A 25,345-nucleotide genomic window follows, 5' to 3' on the forward strand; every position below is an offset into this window, starting at 1 on the left:
AAATAAGCCTTCAATTTCATGCAAAACTAATGGATTTGTTTTCACTACACCTGTTATAACGTTTAAATTTTATAATTATAATTGTTTATATTCATATAAACAGTAAAATAAATAATATTAAAAATAAATTAAAAAAAAGCTAACAGTCTTTGTTTATATGCCGCATGATATTTGTTATCTCTTTTAATAATAATTTTTATATAACATTATATTAATATTAAATATATTATTTATTATTTTACATTTAGAAATATTTATAATTAATAAAAATAATTCAAATATATTATTAACTTTATAAATAATTAATAAATATGTACAATTTTTATGAAATATAAATATATATATTAATAAAAACATAAATATATATTTGTATATTTAAAAAATATACTACTTCCCTATTAAAAAATTATAGTTTAATTAATTTACATCAAATTTTTAAAATTTATGATTAAAATCATATTTTTTATTATATACATAATTTTGAAAATATTAAAAAATATAAACAAGTATGTAATTACATTATAAAAACTATTTGAATCTTAAATATATTTTGATCATTTCTCAAAACTAATCTTCGTTATGTTACATACTTTCAAATCTCAGCAACTTAAGACAAAGGTCTCTCCTCTTCAATACAATAAATACGCTTCAACTATAAAATATAATGGGTAAAGGATGGGATTCTATTTTCCACAAAGAGTTAGTAGGATTGTTGACGAGTAGATATTAGTTTTAACAAAATCCTGGGGATGTGCTATATGTAAATTGAGCTTCAAGTTCATGATTATATTTGGGTATGTCAACCACTTTATGTCGCTTATCTCGTAATATGAAGTCATCAACATCACATTCATCAACCATTTCGGAGTCGCCACGTTTGCGTGTTAAGCGTTGAGCTATATTTGTAGTTGTTGGACTGTTTTCTTCCGCTTCATGTGCCTGATACTCCAAATAGATTGGTTCAATACGTTTGCCAGAACTATCAGGAAAATTATAATAAATTTATGGTTTGTAAATCAAAATATTTAAAAAAAAAATCATAAATATATTTTATAAAGATTATATAATTAAGAGTGAGAATTAGTAATTATTTTAGAACAATATTTAAAAGATTTAAAAATGTTTCCAAAAAGTTTTTTTTAATTGTCACAAGATATCTGTTTTGTATATTGTTGTAGTAAACCGTTTTAGGAAAGTTTTCTGGAGACCAGAAAAAAAGTGTCTTCAGGACATAGACTCTATTACCCTTAGGCCACCTATGGTCGTGGACCTCTGTTCCACTAGAAGCCTAAATAACTACTGCCTTCTATTCTACGTCAAACAAATATATATATAACATAAGAATTTACTCTTCAAAATTAATGTATTCCACGTACATAAAAGATTTAGAGTCAAAGGTAAAGCAGCAGTTCTATTAAATATTTTTATTATGCAGCAGCTAACAGTAATATTATTAAGAAATACTGACAATTGCGTTATAAAAAATACTTTTAACTATCTAAATAAATATGTCTAAAAACGAGTATAATTATTGTTTCTACACGGCTTCGTAAAGCCAAGGAGGCCTTTGCCAATGTTAAAAATGTTTGGAAATAATCCAGTATTCATTTTAAAACATAAATCAAAATTTTCAACGCCTGCGTCAAATCTTTTTTACTGTATGGTACGTGACTACAGCTATCACTCATAATTTGAAAACGTTTATAAATAGATGTCTGCGTTAGATGTCAAGAATATGGTAGCCACCAACTATTCATAATGAACGCCTCATGACACGAACTAACCAACAGCAATTGATAAAGATATAATTCAGAGGATGGCTGGAGCATACTCTTCGCAAGCCAAACACCAAAATTGTTCATGCTGCACTCGAGTGGAATCTGCAGGGAAGAAGAAATTGCGGTCGGCCGAGGACAACATGTAGAAGAACCATCAGTAAAGAAAAGCAAATCTCTTGTGATTAGACTAAATTCATAAATGTTATTTCTGAACTATCAGTAATACAAATAATATAATAATTATTGTAAAGTTTAAAATTAAAAACTACAGATTTTAATACTAAGCATACTATACTTATGCTTTAAATATACTACATTTAGACAATCAATACATAAATTTAAACAGTAAAAGTTGAGCTATTAATAGTTTGAGAAGTGTTCCGATCTTCATACCTACATTATTTGTCGAAGGCCATCAAGTACCATTTTTCTTACACCTAAGTATCATTTTATCAAAGCGACCAAGTACTTTAACTATGGCGTCCAAAACCCACTTGTCTATGGCAATTGGGTACCACTTGTCCAAAGAGACTAATAAATATTTATCTAAGAAGACCATTTATCCATTTTCATCTATTTATTAAGTGCCACTTTTCTAATTTTACCAATTATCAATAGTCTAAAAGGACTAAGTACTATTTATTTAAGGCGGTTCAGTAAAACTTTTCTTTTCAGACACCAATTGTCAAACGTAACCAAGTACTACTGATCTTGGGCGACCAAATGCTACTGGCCTTAAGTGACCAAGTACTACTGATCTTAGGCGACAAAATTTTCTTATAACAACTTCTCTAACACGACCAGATAGCGCTCAACACTCCCATTCCGTTTAACACAACAACAACATTTATAATAAATTTATTTTATTATATACATATTTAGAAGGAACTTGTTACAAATATTATATTTGAAAAAAAAAAAAAAAATGAAGTATCTGACTACTTACTTGACCTTTTTTCTTTGTTCGTTTTATAATCATGACTTGTTAAGTAAATAGTGACTAGTAAGAACTTGAACTAATAATGATTAAAGTAAACCAGATATGGCAAGTAGTGCATGATTATTTAATCACAAAGATTATCAAATAGACAATGGTAATTAAATCATATATTTTTCATTTTGAAAATAATGTGAAATATGTAAAGTTACATCTTTATTAAAATCAAATCGTCGTCAAATTAAATATCTATAAGTTATTATATTGTTTATTAAAACTATTTATCATATATTAACAAAATGGTGTAAGCACTCAACTATATTTTGTTTATCGAACTGTCAATAATTAAGATTAAAAAGTATAAACCTTATCTATCTATTAAGAATTTAAAAAATTTATATTTGAGTTTTTCAATCACAAGACAAATATTTGCAATAACACAAAATATAGCTTAAATGCAATCTAGTATTATTGTTAAAGGATGTGGCTGTCCGTTTTATTATGTTATCTAGTAACGACAAACCAATTTTATCTTACACTCAACGAAATAATCCTACAGTATGCTATCTACCTAGTAAACTAAACTACCTTAGTAATTCTCAAACTCAAAATATGTTAAATCTTCATAAATATTTAATATTATGCACATAAGCATATATAATATTAAATTACTATAAGTTAATAATATTATAATATTATGTTAGCTGCAAGTTACTTACTCTTTTAGTAAATATGGATCAAATGGAAAGAATGTATCCAAAGTCTCCTCAGGTGTCTCAGTCTCATTTATATAAACAGTAGCCAATCTGCGTCGAGCATTTCTTTCCAATATCGCATGACAATAGGCTAATTGGTAAGAGCGCGTTACAGCAGCAAAAGCTGTTGCTACAGCAGGCAGACAAACACGTAAAGGATTAAAATTAGATGTAACCAATCCAGAGAGTTGTAATGATTGCAAAAATACAAGATCTAACAAATGAATAAATTTATGTTACTAAAAACGTTTATATACAATACGTTTATGTACAATACAATAAAAAAAATATACCTTTCTTATCTTTGGTTAGAGCACGACTACGAAACGCTATAATATAAAATATAGCCTGACATATAGTGAAGAAGACAATATGAGCTTTAAGTGAACTATTTCTTCTATCACTTCTTTGTATATATTGATGCGCCCAATTACAAAACTCTTTCAAATAAAATTGTATAAGCCTATAAATAAACAGATTTTAATATAAAAAAAGTTATTATATAAGCCTGAACCACTTACGCAATGGGTAAATATTTAGATCTAGCTAGAAAACTGACGATATATCCTACAGATGTTTGCTTTAAGACAGACGGAGTATTTAAATTTTTAACATTATTCCAAAGTGTGGCCAAGAAACATTCTGCAAACGTATTCTGAAAACATATAATAGGACAAAATTGAAAAATATATATAAATACGTAAATATAACATGTTTTCTATTTGTCTAGCTTATTAAAACTTACTTTTAAACTGCAATAAAAAAATATTAGGAACTGCACATGATGTGTATTATGACTGATTAATATCACTGAATTGAATGCATTTAATACGTGTGTAAATAATATTTGGCCTTCTTTACTTATTTGTAACGGTTTGTTACCAAATTCGTAATTTGTGAGACCACATTTCGCTTCAAAGTAGTCAAATAATATTTTCATGCAAATATCCAATGTATGCGCAATGGGATGACTCATTTGATCCGCGTCAGGTTTTTCTGAAAAAATGCATTCGTAATTACACTCATGAAATTCAACACTTATTTCTATAAATATAGCATGTATGCATAATAGATTCGAAGTTGGTCTGGTAATGCTTGCAACTTTTCAATACTCTAGCATTGCGGAAGTATGTACCGGGTACTCTTATGTGGGTACCGGGACATAAAGGGCACGATGGCAATGAAAAAGCGCACTCACTAGCAAATAAGGGTGCATGTACACCTTTCATTGGTTCAGAGCCCTTCTGCGATGTAAAAAATAACTTCACAAATAACTTATTATGTGAAAGGGAGAAACAAAGTCTCTTTGAACTTTGGAGAGGTCAAACAGGCATGCGGCAGTCAAAAATATTCATTGATTCTGAACACATTCAAGTTGACTCAATTACCACATGAAGAATATAGGTGCGGTAGAAATTTATCCCTGTCGACTCTGTCATGAGTAGAACACATTAGAACATATTCTAAGCAACTGCCCATTGGCGGCAAGACGTGGACTTGACTACCTTGGAAGCTGAATCTTAGTCCCAAATTAAATAGGTAAAATTAAGCGCACAGTATTTACGAAATTTATAAATAGTCTAGAATTGTTAAATATATCTTTTAGGTATCCACTTAAGATTTGATGGCCCATTGGGATTTTGCATGAAAGTGAATTGGTTTCAAGCAGTCTTTACCAAGCTTTAAGATGTTCTTTGAGGAAAGATACTATTAAGACAACAGATTCTTTTCATACGAATCTATTCATTATTTGCATATGATATAATACCCAATTATTCAAAAATTTGGTTAAATTTGTCCCAGAAAATTAAAAAAACCAGCAATAAATTCGAGTATTAAGATGTGGTCCGGCCACTCGTCACCAGCGACGAGCAAGTGCCGTTCAACACCTTTCAAAGGGAGTTCACAAGCAGGTCCCAGCGGGTTATAACAAGAGTATCGAGATGTGTAAATTTTTTTATCGTTATATTTGTTTACTTGCTACGACAAAAATAAAAACATTGCTAAACACAAATAATTAAAGTTTTCAGATACATGAAACCGATTTTCATTTAATAAAAAATTAAAAATATTTCTACAGAAAAGCTTACATAAGATCGGTGGTACTATAACCATAGATTATTAATTTAAAGACCTACTACTATGTTTTATTGATTTATTTGTGAGCTAACACTAAAATTAATTTTAAAGTTTGGGATATATAACCAACATGCCCCAAAAGTGGACATATTCTAATCATGAGCCATTTCATAAACTGCTATAACAACCAATCCCATGACACCAGTCTTTTCAACGCAAACAAGAATAAAGCTACACCTACTCAAAGACACAGGACGAAAGACCTAGCAGTCCAGTTCCTTATTCTTAGATAACTTTAAAATTAATTTTAATGTCAACTCACAAATAAATAAATTTTAAAGGTAACTAAGAGTAAGTAATTAGACTACTAGGTTCTTCGTTCTATACTTTGTATTAATAACACGGTTAAGAAGCAGTTTAGCAGTAATAGTTATTTAAAGACTTTGTTCACACTAACTAAATGCGAAACACGTACATTTACTATAACTGACTTTATCTTGGGTGAATCGTCTGTAAAAACAAATATTTTTGTCGCCAGAGCGAATACAAGCTCGTGGACAATACAACTAGTGGACGATAATAGAATGCTCTGTATATATTCAGCGAAGTTTCTTTATCCTTACTACTATAGTTTTCAGAACATTGTTGCAATTTTCAACAGAATACATACTACAAAACCATGTGTGAAATATGTTATCATACTATCTAGAACCACACACTATAAAAGTCTATGGACAATCAAAAAAATCTCTTTAGTTCCAAAGTAATTAACTGAGAACTTAGAGGAAATTAGTGAAGATTTGTATTTACTATATAATAAATGCATTAGTATATATCGAAAAAACTTAACAAATATTTGATTCAATACCTGATTTAATTTCATCCATATCAAAAATTTCTTCATCTTCATCCATATCTACACAATCAGTATCTTCGATTTCAGCACGTGGAGCGTTAACATCTAATGTAATTAATCTGGAACACAAAATGAAAATTATTCAAGTTTACGATGAAAACCAAATTAGCTTACTTATGTAGCAATACCACCAAAACACAATCTATCATAGCCGGTTGGTACGATAATAACCAAAGTGTGTTATAAACAAAACCCGCTACAACATATGCAGGCTTTTTGTAATATGGAAATAACTTATCGACGGCATCCAAAATAGTGTCTACAACCATTGGTATCAAATCAATTAAACGTTCAATCAAGCAGTGTACAGGTTTCAGTTTTAATTTAATGTCTTCATTCGGAACACCTTTAGGCCACTCATATTCATCAATATCAGTTGGTATCCAAAGTGATACAAGGGTTTCAATTCCACAAACAATATATTTACTATGTGCAATCATTAAATCGATGAAAAATGAAGTGTATATACTAATTGCTTCCGGCGAACGTTTATTCCATGACACTTTAAGTAGTGCCTCGACAAGACTCGAAAACTTTGGGCTTAATATATGTACTATGCTGCGGGCTTCGCTGAAAATCCTTATGAAATTTGCATTCTACAATAATAAATCAAAATTCGCATTAGTTAACTGACTGCTTAAATAATAAATGGCATGCTTACATCAATGTCAGACTTCTGTAGATATTCAATGAAATCATTCATGGGCTGGTTATAATTTCTTTCGGACACTGCAGAGACTGCCTCCGACAGGCTTTTCGTCTTCTGCGCATTGAATCGCACATTGTTAATAATAGAATTTTTCACTTGATCTCGTTCAGATGTGGAATATGACTTTAATATTGAAGATATGCCCGTTTTTGCACTGTAGACCGACATTGTTGCATATGTTTTTGAGCTATTTTTAAAATTACTGCAAATGAAAATAGCTCAAGAATTTGTGAGCCGATTATATCTTCGACGTGTTGCGAGGTATGCACTCTTAGACACCTTATGTACTTTTATTTATATAACTTTTTTTTATACCCTACTACTAATTTTGATATTATTATTAAACGTTTCTTTAAAAATCATTGGTAATAAAAAATATACTGCAGACGTAGTCAGACACATAGCACGTTGTGATATGCAAATTATATACATAAAATCACATTTGTTAGATTGACAACAAAAGGGGACTGCCATATCGTTTATTTCAGCGATTGTGAAATTCAATTTCATAAGATTGTTTTTCATCATGTAACTTACACTTGACGTTGCATGGATGCCGTACTTCATCTATTTTCATATTTTAAATTGCTTTCTAATCTTGTGAAAATGATTTGTCGGCCGTGTACGAGTTGGAGTTAATTTATGGTAAATTGAGGGAAATAGTAAATTATGTCCGTATGGCAACTACTGTTGTTATTTAACAGAATTTCGAGTAGGGTAAATTAGATAAAAATAAGGCTAATTGGGTGTTGCTATTATGAAAATTTTATAAAATGTTTAATAAATAAATATGAAAACTTTTAACCAAAAATAATAAACAAGTGCAATTAATAAATAAATAAGTATTTACATAAGTGCAGTGCAAAAAATCCTAGTAAATTTTAATTTACTTTATTTCAATTTACTCGTATTCGCGCACGGTCGTAATCGATTTAAAAAGCTCAAAACAGAGTAATGTTTCAAGTGGATATTACACATCATACTTGTTGCAAGTTTGTGCGCAAAAATGTGGAATTTAGCGCACCAAATTTCCAGATATCATGCAAACTGATGAAAACCAAAGTATTTTGATTTAAATTCCTGCTCGTTTATTATCGTTTCAGATTGGTTTTTTGTAAATATTCATACAAATTTTACTTTTAAAAACGTCAAAGCGTAACACGCTTGTTAAAAATATTCTATGCATTGCAAAAAAAAAAAATAAAATAAAAGCAAAAATTATTGCTTTATAAATCACATTAAAAAACTATTTAGGGTTATACCTAAAAAGTTATTTTTCCATTAATTCCACCTTAAATTAAATTAATTTATTTTCTTACTAATTGATGATACCAAAATAAAAATGTAAATTAAAACATGCAATATAATAATATACTTAATCATTTTCCCTAATATTATTTCATTTTTATTAGTAAAAATATGTATAACAAAAAAATGTGAAAATATGTATAACAATAAAATAAATATATATATATATAAAAATATATTACCAACTTTTAGGTATCCTTGCTGAGATATGTATACAATATATGAAAAATGAGTTTCTACAATAAAAACAAATAAATTTTTTAAATCAACTATATGAAGAAGTCTATTTTTAAATCTGTAATTATAAAATACGTACATATTTTAACAATTCGTAATACTGTGTTCAGAAATCCAAATATCCTTAATTGCGTTTAAATGAAAAAGTTTATTATTTTTAATTAGTTGAATTTTTAACTGAACGTACACCTGTTCCAAGTATTACCAAATACCCATTATTAGTAGTCTTTTGAAAAAATTTTTTATATATAATTATTCGTAAATAATTTGTTGATGCTCTAGGTATCAAGTATTTATATTTATGTTACTGTTAATGAGTAAATATAATTTTAACGTTTTTACGTAAGTTATTGTTACGCTATTCATAAACTATTTCTAATTTTTTATAATTTCACATCTTATTTTTTAAGTTAGCTTTAAGCCACTGCAATAAAAGGGTTGTCTCTTAATGCATTTAATATTAAATATGAAAGGTTGAACTCATACTCTGCCAAATTTTGTTTTGAATTAATGTGCTAATATGAAAAAAATTATATGTAAATTAAGTGTCTCTATGGCAACACATATTTATTTCTGTCAGTTGGCAGCATTATAAAGAAATAACGAATTTTCAGCTGTTGTATACAAGCGGGAACGCACGTGCCGTATGGTTGTTAGAAATTTGATTTGCTGGCAATGAAATTGTTTTAAAAATAATTAGAAATGGCATTGTTTGTTATTGACACAATTGGTGATAATAATTTAGTGAATTATGACACAAAAAGATATGATAACCTACTTCCAAGTGCGCCAGTTGCTAAAAGAAATAAAAGTAAACAAAAAAGTTTACCAGCAACAACAACGCTTGCGTCTGCTAAAGATGTGTCTTCAAGTGATAGTTCGACCGATGATGAGGATTATTTTGGTAAGCAAATTGAACTACGAGTATAACAAATAAAGCATATATACATTTTTATAGGCCTACCACCACCCAATGTTGATGTATCTGATATTATAAGTGATACACTCGCAAAAACTGAATATCGTGACACCACATCTAAGCGTGATTTAAAGGATGTTGGCGCGTTAGTTGAAGCGGCAATTGAAAACGCAAAAAGTAAAAAGGAAACGAAACGTCGTCGCATTGTAGATTTGGACCATTCAAGTTTTAATCCATACACTGGCAAATTCGATGATTTGCCGTACATGGATACAAACGTTAAGAAAGAGCTTGCCAAATCAGAGGTAGTGAATGGTTTGGAGACATTAAAAGAACTTCCAAGATTGAATAAAAAGAAACAACGTGATCTTAATAGAGTGAGTTGTTAAATTTTCAAACTTTTATGTACGCATAATCATTAACACTGTATATTAGTATGATGAAATATTCGACATCACAAGCTTATTTATGAAAAATAAGCATTTAGCAATTGCTTAACATTGCCTGAGAAAATTTTACCGAAGACTCAATTCTTATATAGATTGGAACATAGTTTTGACTCCGTTGTAATCTTGGCTATTGCTTTACAGCTTCAGCAATTGCCGTAAGGCCAGCGGTAGATCATTAGTTTAGGCATTTTTACTGGACTACCACACTGTGCAAGTTCAACATTGTGATTTAAAAAAAATGCTACAATTTATTGTTTTAATTTTTTTTATTTCTGATTTTTATCTCCAATCACAAGAATTTGCGTAGAGTTTTTGAGATGTTTTGCAATTCATTTTGATGACATCTTTAGTAATCTGATAATTACAGTATCTATGCTACAATGCAACTATCTAATAAAATAAGTGAATATTTTGTAATAAAATATAAATTTAAATTTTTACAGATTGAACGTTCGAAGACTAAGGGAAATGGCTGGTATAACTTACCGGCTACTGAAATGACTGAAGAAGTTGAAAATGATCTGAAAGTATTACAAATGCGTTCAGTGTTGGATCCTAAACGATTTTACAAGAAGAACGACTTAAAAGTTTTACCTAAATACTTTCAGGTACAGAAAATGTTTTAATTCCTTTTTTTGATATCTATGTTATATATTTAACTTTATTTCAGATCGGTACTGTGCAACATTCGCCTTTAGATTATTACAGTGAGCGGAATACACGTAAAAATAAAAAGAAGTCTTTAGTGGATGAATTACTGGCTGATGAACAATTTCAAACCTTTACGAAACGAAAGTACAACGAAAATATTGAACGTAAAAATAAATATAAAAACCGTAAGGCTTTAAAAAAAATGAAGAAACTTAAAAAACGCAAATAATATATTTATTGTTATTTAATTTGCAATACAGCTTTATCTTTTTTTTTAATAAATTATACTAGTTAATTCAAAATAATTTACTACTATCAGATTTTTTTATTCAGTATTTTTAAGTAAATTATGTCAGTATATGCTATTTCGTTGGTTTAAGGCAAGTGTTAATTTTTTATATCCGAAAATAGCATATTTACTTACGACTAATGTAATTGCAATAAAGCAACTGTTTTTATTAACAGAAGCTGTTTGATGTGTTCTTTAAGATACTGAAATAGGTAGACATTAGGTCTGTTCCACGAGCTACTCATAGTAAAACATGAGTAAAACAGAAGTAAAATTTACACAAAAATACTTGAAAATTTGCTGGTGGAACGCGCTTGTGTATACACAGTGTTTACTCAAAGTTACTATGAGTAGCTCGTGGAACAGACTTATTATATCAACAGATTGGGTACGGAAGTTTGTTAAAATATAAAATAACCTGTAATCAGTAATGTTATTAATTTCTAACAAAGAGAAACAAGCTAATATGATACAGTACACTATTTAACTCGTAATGATGACTAAAAAGGTTATCCAACAGGCTTTACGGTAGGTGGTAATTCAAAAATTTCGGAGACATTGTTTCACGTTAAATATTTGAAAGATTAGGTATTCATAGATGACTTCTTATATAACAAATATTGTATTTAACGGAAATTTTCATATATTGCTACATACTGTATGCTTTTCCTGATTCAGATTATGATGCTCCACAAGTTCTCCGAATGTCCAAAAGAATACCAAAAGATTTTTACTTTCACTTATAATGTAATAAATTACAATTTTTATAATAATAAGATCAGGAGTACATAATAAGTTTTACCATCAAATTTTGTTGTTCTCATTAAGTAACTTAAAAAAATGCATATGGAAACGGCTAAATTAGGAAAAAATGTTGATGCAATTTTTTGTGTATTTAATAAGAATTGAAGAAACAATGAAGATTGTGCCTACACGTCGCGGTGTTCGGATTATTGAATATCCGAGGAGTATATTATATGAAGAAGTAATAGGTGACTTCATATTTAAGGTAAACAATTTTTGGATTGGTTGACTTGATCTAAACTCAATTTCTCTTTAAAATATTTTATCGAGTTTAATATTTCCATAGGTCAATCTGCTACTAAATGGACTATCTATTTTTATTCGGTTTGTGGAAAGTATCAAAACTTGCAGTGTAGAACTTGACCCCATTAAAATAATTATAAATTATGTTCAAAGTTTATAATTTTATTACTTGAAAGGGAGCTTTGATTATTGAGAGTAACTCAAATTATGTGTATGTTGAACTTTCTTAAAGTTTTTGTAAAATTTAAATGATCAGAATAAATTGAACTCTACATTGAACCGGTCGTTGTTTCTTTTTTTTTGTTGGTTGGTTCCTCTCTTATATTTTTTCTATATACTCGTGGAAAAAAAACAAACCGCTTGTGAAATTACAATAATAATTATAGAACTAATAAATTTATATTCGTTGAAAATCACAAAAACACTTGTGAATTTACAACCATTTCTTAATTGAAAAGTTTTAGCCATTAAACCGTTAAGGATAAATGCTCAAAGTCCATTCTAGTAATAAAGAGAAAGACAGACTTGAAAATACAGAACGCTTAGCATATAGGAACAAAATATATACTATAAGTAAAAATTGAATACAAGAGAGGGAAAGAAAGAAAATTGTTTTAGTTAGGTAATAATTAGCGACTAAGAGTAAACTCTGTATCATTGTAACTATTGTAGAACGGTATATTAGGATAGACGTGAATGATGTCATCCAGATAAAAGGCTAGGAATTGGCAAGCGTTGAGATCCCGAGGAATTTGCTTGAGGAATTAAGGAATTAAGCGGGTGAGATCCCGGATGATGTAGAATATGAATATGCAAATAGTGGTCGTATTAGTTACTTATAACAAAGCAATTCTGTTTGCACGTTTAGCAAATTGCCACTGATTGTAATGACACTAGAGTAAGAGTGGCACTCCAAAGACGTTGCTAACGTGCGCTATGAAATTATGTTCTGGAGTGAAGATAATTTGAACACAAGTTCAAAGCATTAGCTATTGGTTTGTCCTAGTTTTTATTCACTCGAATAGTAAAATTCAGAGGTTCTGGACGCTTTGTCCGCAAAACTTGGGTCATCAATATGGACCTGGCTGCTCTTCTAAGCAGTACCACGGCACTCTCATTGAACTTAGCGGCCAACGGTATTATCATACTGCAAATTATGCAGACAATCTATTCAATAAATATCTATATTAACCAATTAATAAGATTATTCCAATCAAAATGAGTTCTGCCACATCTACATATTTTGGTTTGTTTGCATAAAACAGCTGACTTGTATTTATAAACGAATGTTAACGCATTCGCTGTGCATAAAAGTATCGCAATTAAAAAATTATATATAAAATGTTAAGAACTTACAGAAGTCTGTTTGATATATGCAGGGTATTATAAAACTGATTACCTTAAAATTTTAAATAATATAAAACATTTACAGCGGACACTTGCAACTAAAGTTACACCACATCAAGAGGCGCTTATGGCACGCGGTTTACCAAAACGAGCTCCTTTGCCAAATGTGGAAGACATCGTTGTAGTGGCTTCCGGCAAGGGAGGTGTTGGAAAATCTACTGTAGCAGGTGCTATATAAGGTTTAAATTGCTTTGCTATTTATTATAACATCAAATTAATTATGTTCTATTCTTCGAAATATAGTAAATTTAGCTGTCAGCTTAGCCAGTTTGGGAAAGCGTGTTGGTTTGCTTGATGCAGACATATTTGGTCCATCGGTACCACTTATGATGAATATAAGCGAAGAGCCTACAGTTAATGAACAAAATTTAATGGTACCGCCTGTTAATTATGGAGTAAAATGTCTATCAATGGGTTTATTAGCTCAACAAGGTGGTGCTATCATTTGGCGTGGTCCTCTTGTAGTGTCAGCATTACAACGTTTATTAAAAGGTGCTGTTTGGGGACCGCTCGACATACTAATTGTTGACACACCACCTGGTACAGGTGATATACATTTGTCATTGACACAAAATGTACCTATTACGGGTGTGCTACTTGTGAGCACACCACAAAAAGCTGCACTAGAAGTTACATTACGTGGTGCTGATATGTATCGTACATTGCGTGCACCTATTTTAGGTCTTGTCGAAAATATGGGTTATGCCATATGTGGCAAGTGTCAAAATCGTATGCAAATATTTAACAGTTCAATGGAAAGCTTTTTATCAAAATTACAAACGCGTGTATTGGTTTCGATACCTTTAGATGGAAATATAATGGAAGCTAGTGATGCTGGTGTTCCATTAGTACTTAAAGAACCCAATTCTGAATACGCAAAGCAGTTTCGTAGTTTGGCAGAAAGCATTGTGTCGCAGCTACAAAAGAATGCATCTAATGTGCAAAAGTGATTTATATATATAATTTTAAATAGATCCTTTTTATTCTTAATTCAAAATATATTTATTTAAATATTATTATTAACAAAAGAAACAAAATAAATTATATTTAAAAAAATGTGTGTCTTTATATTTTGGAAAGTGGAAATGAAATGAAATTTAAATATGATATCTTTTTAAATTCTATCAAATGTAATCATCGAACCTTTGAATAAATGTTATATCATATCATATGACTTGATTACAGAAGATGATTCCTCAGTTCAAATAACAATAACATATTAGAAGGAAGTGGTTAAATGGGAACACCTATTTTGAATAATAACCGATATAAAATATAATTTGATTTTAAGCTTAATATTGAGTCCGCTATAGATTCTTTCATTTGATCCTAATATATACTTGTATTCATTTGAGTCGGAAATTGTAATGGTTTTAAGTTAATTTTTTTTCGGTAGATGAAAAGCATTGAAGGCGTTGTCAGAAACACAGTTCAGATACTAGATTTGTTAACATTCATTTCCTGAAACCTCATTACAGTGTTTATGGTAAAGAATAGTTTAGAAATATCATTTCTTAACATTATAAGAAATTTATGTATGCCAAAATTATGGCATACATATGATGAGAGTTTAGTGAAATTGTTAACGAAATCTAATTACAAAAATCTTAATTTATAATTAAACTGTTTGCATCGAATTACAGGAGAGGAATATCATCTAAATAAAGGGCCAAGTGTTGAGAAGGTATGTATTTTATATTCCTAAGCAAATCCAAATTAAAATGCATTAAGTGTTTCATGAGAAAGATTATGTCTACAATATCTTTGAGTTAAAAGTAATAAAAACGTGCAATCTTAGATTAATTCCAGACGGTGAAGTAGTAATAATATCTACTGTTGGTTTTGCGGTGGTTTTTATTTAATAAAACAGTTTGGTTTGGTGTTAAGTAGATTGTGTCCTCAAAGAGTATCTTTAAAAGTTGATTTTTTGGACTTTTATATTAGTATTAAGGAACAAATTCACATTTTCTAAAACAATTTTTTTTCGACCGAGTAAACAAATAACAGTTTAAGTGTTTACAGTAGCTAGATTTTTATATTTGAATGCAAATTGGAACATTTGAATTTTTTCTGCTAAGAAAAATTCGTAAGGGTAGTGAAAAAATGAGGGTTAGTGTGCAAAAGTTTCACGAAAAGAACACAGAATCTTATTAGCATATTTTTGCTCGGATATCATATGAAAAAAGACATTTATTGGTCACTATTTGTAGAGTTAATTTCTATAGTAAAATATTAACAATTAAATTATATTATTTATATATAATTATTATTATTTTTACATACCATCATTACATAAACGAGCTATTTGTATACATATTTTGTAAATTTTCTTACCACTGAACACACCTTTTTCGAAATGTCATTGAATTTCGAATTTCGAACAATTTCTTTGAAGCTTACAACACTGAACGCAACCATCTTTCTTTTTTCCCAACTACACGACCGCGTGGACGTAGCTTTTAACAAAAGGTTAGCGATTTAACATTAAAATTAGTGATTTTCGTTAAAATTGTTATAAAAAATTATTGTACTAGTGCGGTGTAAATAAAACTTAGTTAATTATATCTAAATGAATACTAAAAATATGTGTTTTGTTGCATTTTGCAGGGAACCAACACAAACAAAATGACAAACTCAAAAGGTTATCGCCGCGGCACCAGAGACATGTTCTCTCGCCCATTCCGTAAACATGGTGTTATTCCATTGTCCACATACATGCGTGTGTTCAAAACTGGTGATATTGTTGATATTAAGGGACACGGTGCTGTACAAAAGGGTATGCCATACAAAGCCTACCACGGCAAGACTGGTCGCGTTTTCAACGTTACCCCACATGCTGTCGGTGTCATTGTAAACAAACGTGTCCGCGGCAAAGTTCTACCAAAACGTATCAATGTACGCATTGAACACGTACATCACTCCAAATGCCGTGAAGATTTCTTGCGTCGTGTTAAGGAAAATGAACGCCTATTGAAAGAAGCCAAGGCTAAGAATGTTTACGTTAACCTCAAACGTCAACCTGCACCACCAAGGAAGGCTCACTTCGTTAAGAAATTGGAAGAACCAATTCAATTGGCACCAATTCCTTATGAATTCATCGCTTAAATTGATAGTGTTAAAATGTTTATGTTTCTTATGAGAAGAAGAAATTAAAGAGAATTTGTTTTTTACAAAAACAAAATTGCTTTGAATTCAATTATAAATAATTTTTTTAATTTGTACATAGCAAAAATGGATAAAAAATGTGTTAAAATACTTCAAATATGATTTTATTGGTGGACTTTGTGTGTATTTAAATATTTCGAATTGCGTAAAAAGCATTCAGCAATAGCTATTGACAAATTATGGACTAGGTACTGTGTTGAACTAAGCTACTTTGAAAAGTTTTCGCATTGAGGTTTTGCACTTTTAAGTCAATATTTCTTAATATAAATATTTTTTTCTTATATTGCATGTGCGGAGTGAAGTGTGCATACCAAAATATAGGTGTTGATCCTTTATGTATAGTGCATTTGGAGAAATCATTTGGGATACATTTAGTTAATAGAGTGTAAAAAATGAATAACAGTAGTCACCGGCTGGATTAAATTCTGATGAAGGATTGATATATATATATATATTACCTATGTGTATTTCGTAGTGCGGATATCAAAGTTTCTATTGTAATACTGCATCGCTGTATATAGTTTGAGATCTGTATAGAATCAGAAAACAGTTATTTGAATTGTGATGAAGAAACTTGACCTCTTCTGTTTTGGACTACTATTAAGACTTGTCTATATAAAACAACAACAAAACCAGAGAGGATTTTTATAGACTGTTATTATCAAATCACTTGTTGTTTTTAAAGGGGTCTTAATCTAAGTTTATAAAGGATGTAATTAGGAAATGTGCGGTTCACTAAAATTGATTAATATTTTCATGTAGTTGGCTGTAATGTCATATTTAGTTTGATTCTATTAAAAAAAGTGTAGAGTCTATATGTTATTTTTGCAGTTCAAATTGTAGCTTCAAATATCAATTTGAGTATATAGCAATTTTCCAATTAAAGATGCAAAATGCAATAATAAGAAGTAAAAAAATTGATTAACAGTCGTTAAAAATGTATCGCTTTATAGTACAAATTTATATTTATATTATAATAATTGATATGTACAGAAAGCAATTAACGCTGTAAACTTTGTTAAACGTGTATGAAGTTTGTTCTTTTAAACGATTAGTTTTATTTAGCGGAAAAAATTATTATTTAAATTGAAGAATATTGATAAAAGCACGCTGGTTAATATAAAGAACAACTTAATTGCCTATATAGTAATTAGTTTTTGAATGCTTTTTTATATGATAAAGGTGTTAGATTTATAATTGTATAAATATTGTATTTGTTTGAATTTGTAGGAGTTCTTGTTAAACATGTGAAGGATTTCGGATGATCCTATTTATAAATATTTTAATCCAAATATAAAAATGTAAGGATTCAGACATATATGGATATGGACTCATGTAATATTTAAACATTCTTCCATACATATAACGTACAAGATACACATGTACGTATGTATATATGTAAATAAGTTTAAATTACAAGTCGTTATGATTTCGTTCATTTGTAACCAATACAGGGATGACATATAATTCTAGAAAAACTAACAAGGTTTTATAGATGTATACATACGTTTATATGTATACACTTGCATATTTATCATGTTAAGTATATAAACCCATACTTTTATAATTGCAATTTCTTAATACATATATTTGTTACTTCCTGATTTTTTTGAAAAAAAAAATTTAATTATTAAAATTTTCAAGAATATTGAAATACATATTACTTGAAAATGAAGTCCGTCTATGCGAATGGAATGCTGGTGCGCAAATTTAATATTTGATAACAAACTTCATAAGTATTTTTGATTTACATTATGTGTTTCGATTCTCTTAATGCATATTAATAAAAATTGTTAGATTGTTGATGTTGTAGCCCCAATTGTTTCCTCTTTCCTGAGAAAGTTTGTTAGCTTTTATTTCTTTGCGAATGATAAAATACAAACAAGTTATAAATGGGTTAGTGACTAGCGGCTGTAGGATCTTGATATAGCTGTTACATGCAGCACGAGGATCAATATATAGGATTAAAAGTTTTTATCCGTTAAATAGTACGTTTACTCTATCGCAATTTACTCAATGTGCAACAATATAAAATCTATTCGAATATGTGCCAATAAAATTCAATTATTTAAAGTGTAATTAACAAATATCATCGTCCTCAAAGCGAATAAATTAGACCTAGCAAGGAATAGTAGATATTAGGCTTATAAATAGTGCAGACATCAATAAAATGCGGTTTAAAAGTGAAGATCTAGATGCAGATCGAAGACCAAAAGAGCATAGATTGAAATGTAAACATAATAGAGACACTCCTCTAAGTAATGTAAAAGCGGTTTCGGTAGAGAATAAGGCTCTCCGCGTAGGGAGTGTTTTAGTTCGCATTCTATATATTAATTTATTAGGGAGTCGCCACACTATTCCTACAACGGTTGGTCTGACGGTGCATAAAGTATTTCTACTCCTCACCACAAAAAATAAAAAAATTACTATCATTGCTCTAAAAATATTCCTTTTAATTTTAAAATTTGATAGATTTCAATGGAAAAGGTTCCATCTTTAAACAATATATTGAGGAATAAGAATATCGCTTAGTGGAACAAGTTGCTCAAAACAGCTAACTCTACTAAGTTCGGTTGTCAAATCACAGTATCGGGAAACCGATTTAGCGTTCTTTTTTGTTGGTTTTCCAAGTTTGGGGTTTATGTTTAATGCAGAACTTATCATGTTAGCATGTTATGATGCCTTAAGTGATACCAAGGAAAATATATTCCTGTATTATACTTATCACACACACACATACACACACATACCATTAAATAAAATATTTAAGCATGAAAATATTTTAAATAACAATCATTTGTACAGCATTAAAAATTATTGAATAAAATTATTATATAAATGTTGAATGTAAATACTTAACAAGATTTAATAAATCTGCATTTTTAACCTATATCGTTTATACTATTATACTATACTATCATTGGATATTAATTTTTACTTTTCTTTTGTTTGGCTTATTTCGTGTGGTTAAATAAATTTTAAAGTCCTTATAAATAATATATGAGTGGAAACAATGCTTCATTATAAAAAAATATCTCGTGAGGATACTATAACTTTTATTAAAATTTTTTAAGAAAATTAAGATTCTAGAGATTCGAATAATTTTCAAATAAGAAATTGAGAAGTCAAAAATAAGAGCAATACCATCGTACCTTTTCTCAGTAAATCAGATTAAGGTCGTGTGCGAGTTAGGCTAAGTTGATGCTAAACCAAATGGGAGATTTTTTGGGATTTTTTGCACTGCACACATTTAGCCATTTATCAACACGTATCGACACATCAATACATTATCGACACAACTTAGAATTTTCCTCATTTAGAACGCAACTTAGCCTAACTCGCACACGACCATAGCAACCAGATTTATATTTACAGTTCCAGTCAGTATAGCTTCGACGGAAAGAATCTTCTCAAATTTAAAATTAATTAACACGTACTAGAAATGTATTATGATCCAAGAGAGACTATCTCCATTGGAAATTCTATTAACTGATGCAAAAATAGCAGCTGGCGCAAATTATGATATAATTTAAAACAAAATTGAGTGAGGCTAAAAGTAGGAAAACTCATTTATTTTAATTTGTGTTTATTTTAATTTGATTAGCAATAAAACTTTCAATCATGCTTTGTCATATTAGTCAATGTAACTCATTTACTTTTACAACTGGGTTATAAAGGGGGGCTCGCAGTTGTAATGTCGCCGACGTTCAGAGTTGGTCTAGCTCCGCCACTGAGCTTAAACATCTATTTTGGTTTCTTACAATATTTAACAAATAAAGACTATAATTAAATTTCTAATGTTCTGCATTATATTAACACCAACTGTCAAACTGCCTTTTCATTTTATTATATCTTAGGGCCATGCCACGCAAGCGATCAAATGATTGCCGATTACTACAATCGAATTATTTTTGATTTTAATAATTGAACTTACATTGAAAGCAACAACATGACCTTAACACAAATTTTTCAAATTTTTTCAAAATTTGAGTAAGTTTTGTACAGTAAAACATGCCAGTTCATTGTCATAAAGTTTATTACTTTATAATAGATCTATTTCACGAGCTATTTGTAGTAAAACTCAAGTAAGACACAAGTAAAGTACAAACTGAGAGCGTAACACAAATAAAGTGTCAAATTACGCTCTTTACACAGATTTTCATGAAACAGCTTTATGTAAAGTCTGGTGAGAGCTCCAGTGCAGTGCAAATATATAATACAAAATATAATATATAATTTTACTTCAAACAAAATGTACGAGTGTGGCTTTTTCAAATTTCGACAGGGATGTTGCGCTCTCTCAGATGCTCTCATTTACTCGAAAATTTACTGGTGGTACGCGTGTATATATAATGCTACTCAAAGTTGTTACGAGTAGCCCGTGGAACAGACCTAATTTTTCGCGTACTTAAACGAAAAAATAATTAAATTAAAGTAACTTTCAATTTCAAGTATAAATTTGTAGCAATTTTCGGTAGCAATTTGAAGGGTAAAAAAATCAAGATTTCGTAATTGCGGTGTGTATCAAATAAAAGTGATATATTTATAATAACTAAATGTATATTATCAATATAGCATTTAAGTTTTTAAAGTTAAAATAAAAAGTAAAATAAATATGTAAATTTCCGAAATGTTTCATTACAAATAAATGCGTTATGCAGCAATATATATTTCAATGCAGAAATTTTGACAGTTTACAATAACCCAAATTTGAAAAGCTGGTAACACCCGCGCAGACTACGTGACACTTTACCCGTATGACTCTAATCAAATTTGACATTTGGATTAAAAATCTGATGAAATAGAGCTCGACGAATATATTTCGTTGTTTTGTTTTGTATTAGTTTAAAAAAGGTGTTAAAAAAAAATATGGATCAATTTAAAGGTTTGCAGAAAGTACTTCTTATATGGAGTCAAGCAGATAATTTGGAAAGCACAGTTGAAGAAATCAAAACAGCCACTGGCGGTGAAGTTGTTTTGGAAAATGTTAATCGCTTGTCCATTGGTAAGTATAATAAGCTTTTAAGCATGACTAATCAGTTTTGTGTTAGAATTGTTTAATAATACAACTTGAACTTCTTTATAGCTTCATATGCTAACGCCACATTCGATTTAATTGTTGTGGAAATGGCGCAACTTACAGATGCGTTTGGGAAATTATTGCAGTTACTTAAACCAAACGGCAAACTTCATTTACTTTCTTTTGGAGGTAGTGCGGACAGTTTACTACAAGAAGTTAAATTGTGTGGTTTCATTAAAGCAGTTGTAAAAAATTCATCAATAACTTGTCAAAAGCCAAATTATGAAACTGGCTCTGCTGTTAAGCTATCATTTGCCAAGAATTCTGCTAAGATAACAGAAGTTTGGAAAATCGATGGAGATGACATCGATGAGGAACTAATTGATGAGGATGAACTATTGGATGAAGATGACTTTAAAAAGCCAGATCCGGAATCTTTACGTGGTTTGTATTTTTATTTGAATTTATTAATTATAAAATTTTTGCGAGGGAGTAATTGTTTTAACGTTATACGTTAAGCAATTGTTAAGCAATGAAGAAACAAACAATTGGTATGCATTATCGTAAATAACTTTAAAAATACGGCAAAAAATACGTTTGTGAAATTTAGAGTTAGAACTGATAATTCTTGTTATATTGAATAGTCAAACTAAAAATAAGAAAAATGTGAAAAAATTTGGTTCATGTATAAATAAGAATATTTTATAAACGCTGAGCTAATAAGGCATGGTGGCAAAGGATTATACAAACGGCTATATAAACTCTATTTCAAATATGCAGAATAGAAAAATTGCCAAATGACTAGTATAACAGTCCTTATATATAAAAATCTAATTTCTACTAAATATCGGTTAGTAGATTATCGAAGCAGGCAACAAAACTGGATCGTTTAGAACATATTAAATATTACGCTAATTTAAGAACTGCTCATGCTAGCTTTTTATTAACTTAAAGCAGGAATTAAAGTTATAAAAATAAATACATATAATTCTCCTCAAAAAAAAGTATCATGATTCTGAAAGAGATCGAAAATGAAGCAATCTTAATATGCAAATTCATACAGTACCGAGCTGATACAATCTTCTATAAGTCAACATAAATATAAGCATATGTGTATGACAACGCCATCGTTATAGACAATAAGGAACGTTTTCAAGACATTTTCAGGAGTCTAGAAAAAACCACACAAAAGCGTGGGCTTCTAAATAAATGAAGAAAAATGAAATATGTAACGTGAAGCTATATAAAAAAGAAAAACTTGTCCTTTGAAGTAAGAAAACTCGTAGTGCTTATCATAAACAAGGATCTATTCAGTGAAGTAAAACAAAGTATATACGCAGCCCATATATACTGTTTATTCACAACTCATAAAATCCAGACTAATAATCAGTAAAATAAGAAACGACTGAACGAAATGATTATAAGGCCGGTTGTCACAAGTTGATTGAAACTTTTTCTACTGAAAGTCTTATAAACGCAATAAATTACATAAACTGAGTATGAACGCATGGCAATTATGACTCTCCGTTGAGGATTTTGGATATAGATTTTGAACAAGAATAAAATTAATCTACTAATGTGCTTTGAATGAAAAATTTTTATAACAAAGGTTACGCTTGCATGAGCATATAATAATAATAAAACAAAACCAATAGATGACGAGATAATATGGAATCAGTCATAATCATAAAAAGGATAAAAATAATTAATAACAGAATGAAGACAATACACAAAATACACAAAAAATATAGTCATAGATAGATATAGATAATATCAAAGCGATAATGACGTTGATGAATCCTGTCAATTGTAAATTTGAAGTAAATATATTATCTGTATCAATATGATAGATACTATTTTCTTTGAAACTTGTCAAAAACGGTTAACAATAATAATGGCTCGATAAGATGAAGTAACTACATACTATTAGTCTCAAATTGAAAAAAACTTACGCACTTACGCAAAATGTTGGCATATTTTTACATTGTTCTTGTCCCTCTCCAAGGATGAAACTACGTCTAAACGCATAGTTTCAATTGGTAACAGCGAAATTCCAATCGGTGGAATATACAGACACGCATTGTTGTGTTGAGCCTTCACGGCAGGTAATCACCTTAAATAACTTCTGGACTTCTGTTGTTCTTGTCTTCAAGTTAAAATTTTAAGTTAAAATTTAGTAATAAATTGTTTCTAAAAATATTAGATATATAAATCATATATTTATTAATGATTTTAGAACAATAAACAAAAAAAAAAAAAGCTTGATTATATATCGTAATAGATACCTATATAAATAAGTAAATTATAAAAATGAAGTTAAATTTTAACATTAGAGTGTACAAAAAGTTTGGAAACCTTCTTCGTGGATTTTAAAAATTCCACCTCTATAGAGTAAGCTCTACAAAATTGCTTTATATGATTCTTTTTTTCTCATGACAATCGTTAACTGTTAAAGAAATATTAAAGGTGTAAAAAGAGCCAGGAGTGAGAAAAATTGAAATCTGGTGAATGCTTTCAACAATTTTTGCGATAATTCTTCTTGGTATATGTTCTTGGCTGTTTTTCCAGGAGTTTCTCTCGTTTGTTTAAAAGGTAGTTAATTGATAAATTGAGCTTATTGTTTGGAAATATATTAAAATTCTATTTGCATCCCGAAAAAACTGACGCTAAGACTATTGAAACCCAATTCCGGACAGAAATTTGCTTCGGTCCTAAAATTTGCTTCGGACATGCCAGGTCACTTATCTACTATTCTTTTTAAAGATACACATTTATCATATCGGTATATAAATTTTTATTTCCTTAAACTTTATTTTATAAAGGACTAAATCTGTGCACGGTTTTCAGTTTTTTCGACTGTTAAAAATGAAATTAACATATCGACGTGTAAAGGCTTTCAAACAAAATGATTATAGATAAGATTAAAAATGAAATAAATAAATGGTTTTAAACTTTTAGCTCTACTTTTGATATTCATAAGCTACTATTCAGTTCAGTGTACGTTCATTATTTATATTTTAATATTGTTTGTTTGGTAGATTTGGTATTTAACTCTACATTCTAGTGATCAGAAAGAATAATAGTATCTAAATATATATATAAAAGTAAATAAAACTTTTGTATATATAATGTATATTAGAATTAAAATAGTTTTATGATTGCATCGATATTTTTGATTAATTAATTTTTGTTTTTTAGTTTGTGGTACAACAGGCAAGAGAAAAGCGTGTAAGAATTGCTCCTGTGGTCTGGCTGAGGAACTTGAAGCAGAGAAGAAGCAAGGAAAAATTGAAACACAAAATGCAAAATCTAGTTGTGGCAGTGTAAGTTCTTCTAAATAAACATTAATAAAGTGTCTAACATGTTAATACTGTAATTGACATAAGTATTTAATTAATTAATATTTTATTTATATTTTCTTTTAGTGTTATTTGGGTGATGCCTTCCGATGTTCAACATGTCCATATTTAGGCATGCCAGCGTTTAAGCCTGGAGAAAAAGTTCAGCTTGGTGGCAATTTATTAAAGTCTGATATTTAAGCATTTCAACCAGACAGTCTGATTAAAATGCCTTTGTATTTTGAATTCTAAATATATAAAGTACAAACAGAATTTGTTAAAGAATTTTTGTTTACTTTAAATACAACTTTCCTAAAAAATAAAACAACGAAATAAAAACA

The 25,345-nt window shown here is 29.4% G+C and overlaps 5 protein-coding genes and 1 non-coding gene across 6 annotated transcripts; 5 read left to right on the forward strand and 1 right to left on the reverse strand.

The window, feature by feature from the left end:
- Positions 1-522: 522 nt before the first annotated feature.
- On the reverse strand, positions 523-7,664 carry LOC119688957 (RNA polymerase I-specific transcription initiation factor RRN3). Its single transcript, XM_038103650.1, has 8 exons — positions 7,127-7,664; positions 6,580-7,061; positions 6,418-6,524; positions 4,216-4,466; positions 3,992-4,125; positions 3,764-3,933; positions 3,435-3,684; positions 523-979 (listed from the first exon to the last, which is right to left on the reverse strand). Exons 1-8 carry the CDS (start codon positions 7,340-7,342, stop codon positions 733-735), a joined length of 1,857 nt encoding a protein of 618 aa, XP_037959578.1. The 5' UTR covers positions 7,343-7,664; the 3' UTR covers positions 523-732.
- Positions 7,665-9,313: 1,649 nt separating this feature from the next.
- LOC119688898 (deoxynucleotidyltransferase terminal-interacting protein 2) lies at positions 9,314-10,967 on the forward strand. The gene is made up of 4 exons (XM_038103562.1): positions 9,314-9,623; positions 9,678-10,015; positions 10,531-10,695; positions 10,758-10,967. Exons 1-4 carry the CDS (start codon positions 9,422-9,424, stop codon positions 10,965-10,967), a joined length of 915 nt encoding a protein of 304 aa, XP_037959490.1. The 5' UTR covers positions 9,314-9,421.
- LOC119662800 lies at positions 10,138-10,450 on the forward strand. The gene has a single exon (XR_005250905.1). It is a non-coding gene; the product is annotated as a small nucleolar RNA U85 (small nucleolar RNA).
- Positions 10,968-13,363: 2,396 nt separating the features above from the next.
- On the forward strand, positions 13,364-14,486 carry LOC119689507 (iron-sulfur protein NUBPL). Its single transcript, XM_038104339.1, has 3 exons — positions 13,364-13,454; positions 13,507-13,648; positions 13,725-14,486. The coding sequence occupies exons 1-3, from the start codon at positions 13,416-13,418 to the stop codon at positions 14,429-14,431; spliced, it is 888 nt and encodes a 295-aa protein (XP_037960267.1). The 5' UTR covers positions 13,364-13,415; the 3' UTR covers positions 14,432-14,486.
- Positions 14,487-15,850: 1,364 nt separating this feature from the next.
- LOC119688019 (60S ribosomal protein L21) lies at positions 15,851-16,662 on the forward strand. The gene is made up of 2 exons (XM_038102626.1): positions 15,851-15,950; positions 16,089-16,662. Exon 2 carries the CDS (start codon positions 16,107-16,109, stop codon positions 16,584-16,586), a length of 480 nt encoding a protein of 159 aa, XP_037958554.1. The 5' UTR covers positions 15,851-15,950; positions 16,089-16,106; the 3' UTR covers positions 16,587-16,662.
- A 4,591-nt stretch (positions 16,663-21,253) lies between these two features.
- LOC119690145 (anamorsin homolog) lies at positions 21,254-25,321 on the forward strand. The gene is made up of 4 exons (XM_038105134.1): positions 21,254-21,651; positions 21,733-22,110; positions 24,865-24,989; positions 25,092-25,321. The coding sequence occupies exons 1-4, from the start codon at positions 21,516-21,518 to the stop codon at positions 25,203-25,205; spliced, it is 753 nt and encodes a 250-aa protein (XP_037961062.1). The 5' UTR covers positions 21,254-21,515; the 3' UTR covers positions 25,206-25,321.
- Positions 25,322-25,345: the final 24 nt, after the last annotated feature.

Source organism: Teleopsis dalmanni, chromosome X (assembly GCF_002237135.1).
Source record: "Teleopsis dalmanni isolate 2A chromosome X, ASM223713v2, whole genome shotgun sequence".
Lineage (NCBI taxonomy): Eukaryota > Metazoa > Arthropoda > Insecta > Diptera > Diopsidae > Teleopsis > Teleopsis dalmanni.

Bases quoted from the DNA above. Each gene is read 5' to 3' on its own strand.
- LOC119688019 (XM_038102626.1), top strand. From the start codon at position 16,107: ATGACAAACTCAAAAGGTTATCGCCGCGGCACCAGAGACATGTTCTCT.
- LOC119689507 (XM_038104339.1), top strand. From the start codon at position 13,416: ATGTTAAGAACTTACAGAAGTCTGTTTGATATATGCAGG. The intron at 13,455-13,506 runs GTATTATAAAAC...AAACATTTACAG, and splicing joins GTCTGTTTGATATATGCAGG to CGGACACTTGCAACTAAAGT. The intron at 13,649-13,724 runs GTGCTATATAAG...TTCGAAATATAG, and splicing joins TGGAAAATCTACTGTAGCAG to TAAATTTAGCTGTCAGCTTA.
- LOC119690145 (XM_038105134.1), top strand. From the start codon at position 21,516: ATGGATCAATTTAAAGGTTTGCAGAAAGTACTTCTTATATGGAGTCAA. The intron at 22,111-24,864 runs GTTTGTATTTTT...TTTGTTTTTTAG, and splicing joins AGATCCGGAATCTTTACGTG to TTTGTGGTACAACAGGCAAG. The intron at 24,990-25,091 runs GTAAGTTCTTCT...ATTTTCTTTTAG, and splicing joins CAAAATCTAGTTGTGGCAGT to TGTTATTTGGGTGATGCCTT.
- LOC119688898 (XM_038103562.1), top strand. From the start codon at position 9,422: ATGGCATTGTTTGTTATTGACACAATTGGTGATAATAATTTAGTGAAT. The intron at 9,624-9,677 runs GTAAGCAAATTG...ACATTTTTATAG, and splicing joins CGATGATGAGGATTATTTTG to GCCTACCACCACCCAATGTT. The intron at 10,016-10,530 runs GTGAGTTGTTAA...AAATTTTTACAG, and splicing joins AACAACGTGATCTTAATAGA to ATTGAACGTTCGAAGACTAA.
- LOC119688957 (XM_038103650.1), bottom strand. From the start codon at position 7,342: ATGTCGGTCTACAGTGCAAAAACGGGCATATCTTCAATATTAAAGTCA. The intron at 6,525-6,579 runs GTAAGCTAATTT...TTTGTGTTCCAG, and splicing joins TTGGTGGTATTGCTACATAA to ATTAATTACATTAGATGTTA. The intron at 3,934-3,991 runs GTAAGTGGTTCA...GTTTATTTATAG, and splicing joins TCTAAATATTTACCCATTGC to GCTTATACAATTTTATTTGA.